The sequence below is a fragment of the Lineus longissimus genome, chromosome 13, assembly GCF_910592395.1.
Source record: "Lineus longissimus chromosome 13, tnLinLong1.2, whole genome shotgun sequence".
Lineage (NCBI taxonomy): Eukaryota > Metazoa > Nemertea > Pilidiophora > Heteronemertea > Lineidae > Lineus > Lineus longissimus.
In genome coordinates, this window is record NC_088320.1 from 1,541,720 (window position 1) to 1,552,140 (window position 10,421).

Below are 10,421 nucleotides of genomic sequence, written 5' to 3' on the forward strand. Positions count from 1 at the left end.
AAGTCAAATTCAACATGGCCGCCGACTGGGTGGTGGACGCTGGTACATTTTGCTAATCTAGCACACAAATGTCATGAAACGATCAGGAAATGTGGAAAATGTCCTGCCTCTTTCGTTTATAACCATTCGATTTTATTTTGATGACTTTAAATATGCTTTTAAACCTGGTGGACGCTGGTGGACGCTGGTGGACACTGTTTAGTATGACCACCGGAGTCGTCCCTGGCATCGAGGTCTGATTGCTCTGAAGTCCGCGTTATCGATATGCTCTCTATTTTACGCCAAAGTTCGCTTTCTGCCGTAAGTGTAATCTTTGAATTTGTACCAGATAACTTGTTCATACAGTATAGACCATGCTCAACTCAAAGACTATAAATCTTGGTGTAGGTTTGTTTGACAAATCGATGCAGATTGTCTGGAAAGTTTTGTTCCGCATTCGGCCTTGACCGGTTAATCCATACACAAAAGGGGTTCCCCCTGTACATAATGCACGTGGGGGCATGCATCGTACATTCTGTTCAATCATGCGTATAAAACCCCTTTTTCCATTCGTATTCATGCGATGCCCATACTCAGGCCATAGGCCTATATATCAAGCTGGGCCCCGCCCATAGGCCAAAGCTATATATACTATAGTACATTACAGTATACACTGACATTACTTACTAACTAGGCCTGGTCAATAATCGTAGACGACGTAGGCCTAATCCTGTGTAGTGTACACATTTTCCTCGATTGAGCCTGCAGTCCCGCTTTCATCTTCATATATTTGATAAACCAGGTAAAACCATGTTTAAGAAGACATGATTAATGAATGATGTGCAAAGACAAATACTGATAGAGAAATAAGTGATGATTGGCAAACCTTTCAACTCAACCCTCTTTCAGACTGTGCGGCAAACAGCTGCCATTTTGGGTGGTGTGCGTTCAAAATGGACGGGCAAAGAATCGCTGGAGGAGAGCGACCCAGAAGTCCTGGCGATGATGAAGCGAGAAAAAGACAGGCAGATGAGAGGGCTTGAACTCATCGCTTCTGAGGTAAATATTGATTCAAGATTTGAAGCGAGGAATTGAAAAACAACAGATGGGGTAGGAGCAAACTAAATCCGTAAATGTTTTCAATTAGGACCTCTGTCTTTCTCATACTGTAAAAGATTTCACCTTCTCAGTCAATCAATCAATATTGGCATTTGTAAAGCGTCCTTATTACTCAGCAGGTGGGTATTCTAGAGCGTTTATCTTCAACCAATAAATCTGTGCTGATATATTTCAGAACTTCACCAGCAAAGCTGTCCATGAAGCTTTGGCTTCCTGCTTCACAAACAAGTACTCTGAGGGCTACCCTGGAGCTCGGTAGGTTTACACAGACTGAATAAAGGATGGAATCATCATGGAGCCTGTCTCTTTGAAATGTATAACATTATAGATGAAGTGACCCATCTCGAAACACAATGGGTAGTTCACATGCCCTTTGTGCTGTGTGAAGCATGCCAATGCATACAAACAGCCTTCGTGTCGTTTTCATCCCTTGATTGCGAGAGAAACTGAAAATAATAAGAGTTTAAGTTACTCCATTCTACAGATCTTCTGGCACTAACTGATGACTCTCTCTTAATTCAAGAAGAGCTATGAGGTCATGTTATAATCTGCAAACCAACAAGATGCTTCACGAGAGAACATTGATATGGTCTATGGTCATTGGATGTTTTCATTGTTTGCAGGTACTATGGTGGCGTCGAGCATGTGGATGAAATCGAAAACCTCTGCCGAGACAGGGCATTGCAGCTGTACAAAATTGACCCAAGCAAGTGGGGCGTGAACGTCCAGCCTTACTCGGGCAGTCCTGCTAACTTTGCTGTATACACTGGAGTGCTGCAGCCTCACGATCGAGTAATGGGTCTGGATCTACCAGATGGTGGACAGTAAGTTTTATCTTCTGGCCTCAATATGGGAAGATGTTGTATTGAGTACAAATGATACATTTGCTCAATTGATTCACCTCTGGTTTGTCCTTTGGTTGGAACTAAGGTTGCATCCAGACTAATATCTTATTCCTTTCTAACTGATATACCGGTGTGAGTTCCTGCTTTGAGGAATTAGTTATCATTCGTACCTGGCAATAACATTCGAGCTTTCACCTTTATAATTTCAGTTTAACTCATGGTTTCATGACGGACAAGAAGAGAATCTCAGCGACATCCATCTACTTCGAGTCAATGCCGTACAGACTGGATCCCTCCACTGGTCTCATCGATTATGATAAGCTACATGAGCATGCTCGTCTATTCCGCCCCAAAATGATCATCGCTGGATACAGCGCTTATTCTCGGTTGTTGGATTATGGACGTTTTAGGGAGGTGAGTCCATCTATTGTATTCATTCTCACCAAAAGTTAACTCAAACCTGTTTCTCAAAACTGTTGACATGTGGCTATAGGCGAGTTCTGAAAGCAGCATGAAAAAAATGGATTCGAAAAGCATTTCAAAGCACAAAGTTGGCAATGTGACAGCAATTAACTTAAATTAAAGCATGCAAGTAATGGAAGTTTTACTAATATTGACACCTAAGTGTAAGTGAACTTTGATAATTGTTTCCTTCAGATTTGTGACGATGTCGGTGCTATCCTCCTTGCCGATATGGCACATATCTCTGGTCTCTGTGCCGCCCATATTGTACCAAGTCCATTTGAACACTGTGATATTGTTACAAGCACCACCCATAAGACACTCCGAGGACCAAGGTATAGTACTTGATAGCCCAATCGTAGAACTATTATGATTTTGGGAAATTGGGTCAGTTGGTTATGATGACTATGCTTCGAACTGACCACCCTAGCCACTTCTTGTGAGAAAATCTTTGTGGTAGTAGATTTTAAAGTGTGTTGATAAACTGTTCTGTTGCTGATATCAGAATTTGAACCAGAAACCTTCGAAGCTTCTGGTAGTACTGCCCAAGATTCTAAACGTGTTCTTTATTTCTAGATCTGGTCTAATCTTCTACCGCCGTGGTGTGAAAGGCGTTAACAAGGCTGGGAAAGAGATCAAATACGACTTCGAGAAGAGGATAGATGGCGCCCTCTTCCCTGGCCTGCAGGGCGGGCCTCATCAGCACCAGATTGCAGCACTAGCTGTTGCCTTTAAACAGGTGAGTAGTCTTGACTTAACTGCTGCTGTGGTCAATCTCCTCAGCTTCTTTGTGGGGCCTTGTCATTCTTGGTTTCATCATTTACCCCAATTGCATAATGCCCACACCTAAAAAGATATTCTGTTCTGTAGGCTATGAGTCCTGAGTTTGTCGAATACCAGAAGCAGACAGTCCGTAACACTCAACAGTTGGCAAAATCTCTCATGGAGCGAGGATTCAAGATCATCTCTGATGGAACAGACAACCATCTCATCCTTGTTGACCTTCGCCCCAAGGGCATGGATGGATCTCGCGTGGAGAGGATTTGCGAGTTGTGCTCAATTACTGTCAACAAGAATACTTGCCCTGGAGATAAGAATGCCTTTAACCCCAGTGGATTACGATTAGGTGAGGAATTGTATCTGATTTGTGTAATGTACATTCTTCTATTCACATCCCTGCTTTGCGTGCTTTGCTAATGTTACATAGAGTTGTGGTGTCTACAAAGAACTCATAAAAATGGCAGCAGGCCTGAGTCATCGTCATAGACATAAGAAAATGTTATGTAAGCATGCCATCCAGCTCAGAGAGCCTGAAATTATGTAAACTGAACTTGGTTTGTCTTATTTTCAGGAGCACCAGCATTGACGACTCGTGGTTTTGTTGAGAATGACTTCGTCAAAGTCGCTTCCTTTATTGATGCAGCTGTAGACATCGGAAACAGTGTTGCACAGAAAACTAGTAAGTTGATTGGACATCATTGATTATAGAATACGGCTGCTTGAGATTAAGCGGTAAAAGTAAGCTAATTTGACCTGGATGTTTGCTCATGTTGACCACTTTGATTTCCTTTTCCTCATATTGGTTGTGATCGATATCAAGAAATCTTTGTGATTCTGTTTACAGAAACGCTGAAGGAGTTCAAGGCAAACCTTTTGGAGGATCCCGAAACGATGGCGAAAATCAAAGCCCTCCGAGAGGAAGTGGAGACGTTTGCTCGTTCATTCCACATGCCTGGACACGAAGACCGTTAGATGTCTGAAGACTGAAGTGCTTAACACCAACATATATATAGAGCTTCTTTCCAGAATATGCTCTACCATAACTTTGGCGATTTGATCAGGAGAATGTACTTCATTGGCGTATTGGCGCTTGGTTTCAATTTGCATGTAGTAACTCTCTTATAAACCCAGAAAGGTATATTGAAAGGCAGGCCTCTCAAAAAGCATTTCAAAACTCTTCCTGTCCGAGGTGCTTTCAAATGAATAATGTTCAGTTACGAGCAAGCTGCATGCGGAAGAACTCTTACATGTATATCCCCTCCTAGTTGTACTTCAATAATCTCTTTCGAGTCTCTGTAAAGGTTCAACTCTCAGCTTCAACTCTCCTGTGTGGGTCTACATCGCTGAGAGAGATGAGAAATTTACACAAGGATTTTAAAAATCATCTGATACCTCATTGCAGTCATACTTCACAGTATTCATTGTCTCGGTTTACTTTTGCATAATCAAGTGATGTGCAATGAAGAATTGCATTTTGATTGCATAAATATAGTCTGACATGTTTGGAGTGTTTGTTTTTATTCAACTTAACACAGAATTCCTGGGAAACTATAACAAGCCTTTATTGGTAATCCCTTGTGTAATGTGCTTTCAAAGTGCTTGTGGGTTATAAAGTCTTTTTTGGTGTACAGAGGTGTGCATGTACACATAACTGCTGATATTCCTCTATAAAAGTGCAGTGCTTGACAGGGTGTAATGGAGGAATATAGTATTGCACCGGGAGACATTATACGTGTATTCACCATAATCATTTTTAAATACTGTTGCAAAGATTAATTCAAGGGATGAAATATGAATTTTGTTTTTTACCTGATCAGGTATCTAATCATGATAAATCCTGTTGTGCATCAAGTGAGTTTTTGGGTTAAACTTTGAAATTAGAGAAATCTGTTATCTTTTTTTTGCTCAATTTCAGCATTTTTTGCTGTGCTAAACTAGTTAATTAACAGCTGATGTTGGAGACGCCTCGGTCCAAATCCTGTTTTGAAAACGTACTTATACATGTATGTAAGTGAGTTTTCAGAACAGAGGTTCGATTTGATCATGTAGAAAACTCGGTGAGTTTAGGTGGAAAATACTCTACATGAGCTGCACATTTCTAGGGCCAAGTTCTTGTATGTACATTCTCACGACATGCTTATTCAGCCTTCCAACAAGGCACAGTGGACATCAGCAGAAAGAGTTTTTCGAATCTTAGCTCCTCTCATTAGGTATTGGTAATGTAGAAATTTACACATCAGAATAATGACATGTATATAAGATTGGTGATTACTGTGTGAACTTTTCACAAACTTGGTTTACAATGTAGGTCTGTGTGTTCTACAATATATGGTGAAAAGTCCATATTGTCTGAATCCAAATTTTCGGAGGCAACTCCTTTTACATGTATGTGCTGACAAAAAATCAACCTTTTCTCATTTATTGTACACCATGCATTATAGTGTTGATAGTATTTCTGAGTGTACATGTATGTTGATACTGGTATGTACAATACAGAGATACATTTGAATTCTAATCTTTGTTTCATTTTTTATATGTCAATGGCTAATCGTCCAACAGCCTGCACAGGAATGATAGTCTAGAGGACAATGTGTATCCTATTGATCCCAAGGACAAAGGCATGACGCATGTACATGTGTCTTCATGTGGTTGTGTCTTCAGCAGTCGATTGTCCAACACTTGGCACACGAATGATATAGGACAATATGACATTGGGATCTAGAGGACGACACATAATGGTTGTGACTACATGTTCATCAACACAACAGATCATTTAACACGTAGCACAAGAATCACATTGAACAAAGTGACATCCTACAAATGTACATACAGATGCCATGGACAACATCAGACCAAGTGTGATTGTGACCCCATGTATAATCAGGAAGTGGAGAGTTTAAATGGAAGACTGGTGCAGCACTCCAAGACTCATGATCAACCCAAATCTCAAATAAAGGAATAACAGTTGGATGTAAAACATAAGCAAAGTTTAATATCATTTTCATTTTTGAGACAGAAACCAATACAAAAGCTTTTATACAATGTACATGTACAAGACAACAAGCACAGAATACAATGCGAGTTTGTGAACCGTTAAGAGTTAACAGTATAAAATTCCTTCAAAATTTAATAAATTACAATACCAAGTGCCAAATGAAACTTCAAGTGGGCCCACCACGTTGTAATAAAATGCCTTCAAAAGAATTGATTGCTCTACAATCATCCATTTGTGCTTCCACACAGATATTTGTGAGATAAAACAGGGCAGTACCTTGACTAACATTAAGAATAACTCGAGAAAAAACTTTAATTCTTAGAATTACTGAGGAACTGAATGTTACTTGTACATGTAGGTAGAATTTCCCAATGCTAAATGCTTGAGATCAACATGATTACACAGTACTCGCCATCAGTCAATCCTTTCAGTTCCATAATTTCACAAGCCACGATAATACTGGCAAGTCGATTGTGGTCAGTCACCAGCATACATGTATTCATTTTTATTACCACCATGGAAATTTCCTATTGCCGAGTCGCAAGCACATAGTAAAGAACACATTGTTCATAAGAATAAATGTGACCCGCTCTACCAAAACTAGGCGCTTGTCGCATCTGAACTTGACAGGTTGATACGGACTTGTTGTTCATTTCCCTATTGTAGACCTTTTGTGAAATGTGACCAAATCAGATTGTAATAGATTTCACAAAAGGTCTACAATAGGGAAATGAACAACAAGTCCGTATCAACCTGTCGAGTTCAGATGCGACAAGCGCCTAGTTTTGGTAGAGCGAGTCACATATGTAGATGTAGCAAAGATGGAAGCCAAGCTGTGATAGTCCTCATGCAATTGATGGTCGTTGTAACATCACATCTCTGAAGTAACGATGTGCCAGAGCAGCCTTGGCAGAAATGCGACTACTTGGCTCATAAACAAGCATGCGCTGAAAGAATAAGACGACAACATTGATTAAAAAACTTTCACACTGCATGTAACTGCTACTGGAGAAAGGACTGGGCCTGGTACTTACTTTTACTGGAGAAAGAGACTACTATGTCTGAACAACTCCACCCGTCGTCAGCACTAGATCTTTTGCACCCACTGTACGGGAAGCTTAGTGAGGCTCAACTGTCGTCCCTAAGGATATCACTTTTCAAAATCGGATATCACACTCTACATAGTTGGCGTACATTCTAGTTCATATTGCAAATGAACCTACCATTAATATGTCTCGACCATCCGGACTCAATGACGGCACAACAGCTGTTATATCCTGTGCTTGCCACTGTGGGAATGTGGACTTGAAGTCGGGCAGCTGAGAGACACCGGGCCAGACACCCTCATCTGGGGTACCTGCGAATACAAGATTGCAAGAAATTGAGGTGTCAATAAGATGAACATTGACAAAGGTATTTTTGATTCAAGTGATCATCAACTCGGGTCTTCTTCTTCTTCTTCGAGTTTGATTTACTTCATCGTTTAATCATCTCTGAAAATTTCATGCTGCAACTTACCTAGGGTCCTAAATATCCGATACAACTGGTCAATCTCTGAATCTCCAGGGAACAGGGCTCGCCGAGTGACCATTTCCGCAAAAATGGCTCCAATACCCCAGATATCAATAGCGACAGAGTAATACTTGCAACCCAACAGGATCTCAGGCGCTCGGTACCAAAGGGTTATCACCTAAATAAAACAAGAGCATTGTACATGCATCAGTCTAAGAGAATCAGTCCAATCAATCTAAATCCAATCTCTGCCTCGTCAAATTGTCAGTTCTTCTGCCTTCAGCCAGCAGTCTTCAGTCTTGGGTGTTTTTCAAGGAAGAGAAAATGCTCTGGCAAATACTTCTTTACAGTAAGATAACACTGTACCTCGTGTGTGTAGGACCTAACTGGGACACCAAACGCTCGTGCCAAACCAAAATCTGCCAGCTTGATATTGCCCTCCTTGTCGATGAGAAGATTCTGGGGTTTCAGATCCCGATGGAGGACTCTGTGGGTGTGGCAATATGCAATGCCTTGTAATAACTGGTACAGGTAACTCTGAAAATAAAAGGCATGTTCAGTCAATGAAAATACCTACGGTGAGCAACAGTTGGAATTTCTCACCAGTGCCATCTTGTTCCACTTGAGGGTTATTTGCATGCACACTATCAAGGTGGTAAGTCCAAGAATGTTGCCACTCAACAGTGAACCACTGTTCATTTCCTGTAAGACAAACACAATCGCAACAAGCCCTTGAGACTGATATATTTATCTCTGGTGCAACAAGTATGAAGCAAACTTGATGTATGTTTTCCTCCCCTGTTTCCAATGATTGTTTTAGCTGCGGTAAAGCAAGGGTTCCTTTTATGTTCTGAGAGCCGAGTACCAACTTGCTCGGACATGGTCATGATGGTGTGTCAGAGCCAAATATAAAAGACACACTGATGGCATGGTTGATACATATAATTGGCTCAAAGATACTTACTTTGATGAGAGATGGTGACAGACCACCAGGAGATTTATCAAGATATTTCTTCAGATCTTGGTCCAGGTATTCAAACACTAAATACAACTTCTTTTCACTGTGCACCACATCCAGTAATCTGGAATTGAGTATGTGTTGTAATTAGAATTTATCTAGCTCAAGCATTAGTGCCGAGTTTTGGCATGAAGTTCAGGTCGCTATCACTACTGATAAGAACGCTCTTGTTGCCTTCCATAACTCCACTTTGCACCAATACGATTATGGATGGCATAGCTGGTACTTGGCGTGCTGCTCAACTCTGTTGTCTTAATTCTTTCACATTCTTGGCCATTCTAGGTCTTCTCGTAGGCTATTACCTGACAATATTGATGTGGTCCAATTCCTTCAGCAAGGATATTTCCCGGATTGCTGTGCTTGGAACACCTTCAGATTCCCTGGAAGACAAGTTGTAAACATTGTATCATTGTCTGCGTCGAATGAACCCTTGTTTTTTATCAGAGTTCGAACTTTCTAATTCTTCATGCCTAACAAAAACACCTCTCACGGATCTTACGTTACTTAACCGCGCATTCCAAATAATGTGGGATACTGTAACACTGTCGGACTGATCGTAACAAAAACATTAACTCGGTCTCAAGTGTGGATCTCATTCAAGAATCAAGTCCAATCACAAAGCAGCACCACGGCTTATAGGGAACAACATGCATGCAGTAGGCCTTAGCGGTTGTGGAACCATAGTCATAGAAGATGTGTGACGTCCGACGGTTTAACATCACATAGGATAGGCCTAGGGCTAGGCCAGGGCCGCCAGGGGCCTACAGGAATTATTGAATATGAATCCGATGTCCCGTTAAGACAAAGACTGTGTAGATTTCACAAAAGGCAGACAATAGTGAAATGAACAAACAGTCCGTTTCAACCTGCCAAGCTCAGACTCAGAGTGACATGCGACTGGTTTTGCTGGAACGGGTCACATATTACTTTTTGTTGTGTATTTATGTACATTTTGTACAGTGGATTTTTTTCTCCTTTACTTTTGTGGAAGACACCTACGTATCAAGTCTGATCTTCTTTAGAGCAACTAAATCTCCAGTTTTTTTATCTCTAGCTTTGTAAACAACACCATAGGTGCCTTCTCCAATCTTTTCAATCTTATTGAAGTTTTCCATTCCATCCATTTCAACGAAAGTTTGCGATCAATTTTAGTTTGTTTTCATTGCCAGCTTGACCCAATTTTTCTCTATCTGACATCAATTTTCCCGCGAATGACGAATTCTATTTTTATAGACCAATCAGAAATTTTACCTCGCTTCCATACATTACGTGTACATTAGTTGTGTATACTTGGATAGGTGGCACTACACAGTGCGTAAGACAGTTTCAAAGGCAGCGTCAAATAGGCCCCGGGCAACCGAAACGAGGTAGTCGTTCAGTTCCTGATGAGACCTAATCATACATCACAGGCACCATAATCAATACATCTCTGGGTTCATATGAATCCAGAGAAGAAGGCAGCAGCGCTTTCATTGCATTTAATTCGCAAGTTCACCGATAGGTGGCGCCACCTTCAGTGTATCCTCGAAAATACCAGCTGCCGATTCGAACCATCCTCGGTAGTACTCGAGGGCCCGTAATCAGTATGTGCTGCAGTTTGAAAAGTTTGGGTGCGGGGTATGATATTGATAACAATGAAAATGAAAATTTCCACATCTGTGCATGGTTTGATAACAAGGTAAAGAAGAAGAAAAAAAGAGAAAACTGCGCT

General features: G+C 41.0%; 2 protein-coding genes across 2 annotated transcripts; one reads left to right on the forward strand and one right to left on the reverse strand.

Annotated features, from left to right (window-relative positions):
• Positions 1-214: 214 nt before the first annotated feature.
• On the forward strand, positions 215-5,694 carry LOC135497745 (serine hydroxymethyltransferase, mitochondrial-like). The gene is made up of 10 exons (XM_064787591.1): positions 215-300; positions 889-1,038; positions 1,274-1,353; positions 1,722-1,922; positions 2,153-2,357; positions 2,601-2,740; positions 2,982-3,144; positions 3,276-3,531; positions 3,757-3,864; positions 4,030-5,694. Exons 1-10 carry the CDS (start codon positions 265-267, stop codon positions 4,155-4,157), a joined length of 1,467 nt encoding a protein of 488 aa, XP_064643661.1. The 5' UTR covers positions 215-264; the 3' UTR covers positions 4,158-5,694.
• A 1,221-nt stretch (positions 5,695-6,915) lies between these two features.
• Positions 6,916-9,867, reverse strand: LOC135497746 (cyclin-dependent kinase 2-like). The gene is made up of 7 exons (XM_064787592.1): positions 9,710-9,867; positions 9,013-9,090; positions 8,657-8,774; positions 8,059-8,229; positions 7,699-7,870; positions 7,404-7,537; positions 6,916-7,127 (listed from the first exon to the last, which is right to left on the reverse strand). The coding sequence occupies exons 1-7, from the start codon at positions 9,832-9,834 to the stop codon at positions 7,026-7,028; spliced, it is 900 nt and encodes a 299-aa protein (XP_064643662.1). The 5' UTR covers positions 9,835-9,867; the 3' UTR covers positions 6,916-7,025.
• Between the last annotated feature and the right edge of the window lie 554 nt (positions 9,868-10,421).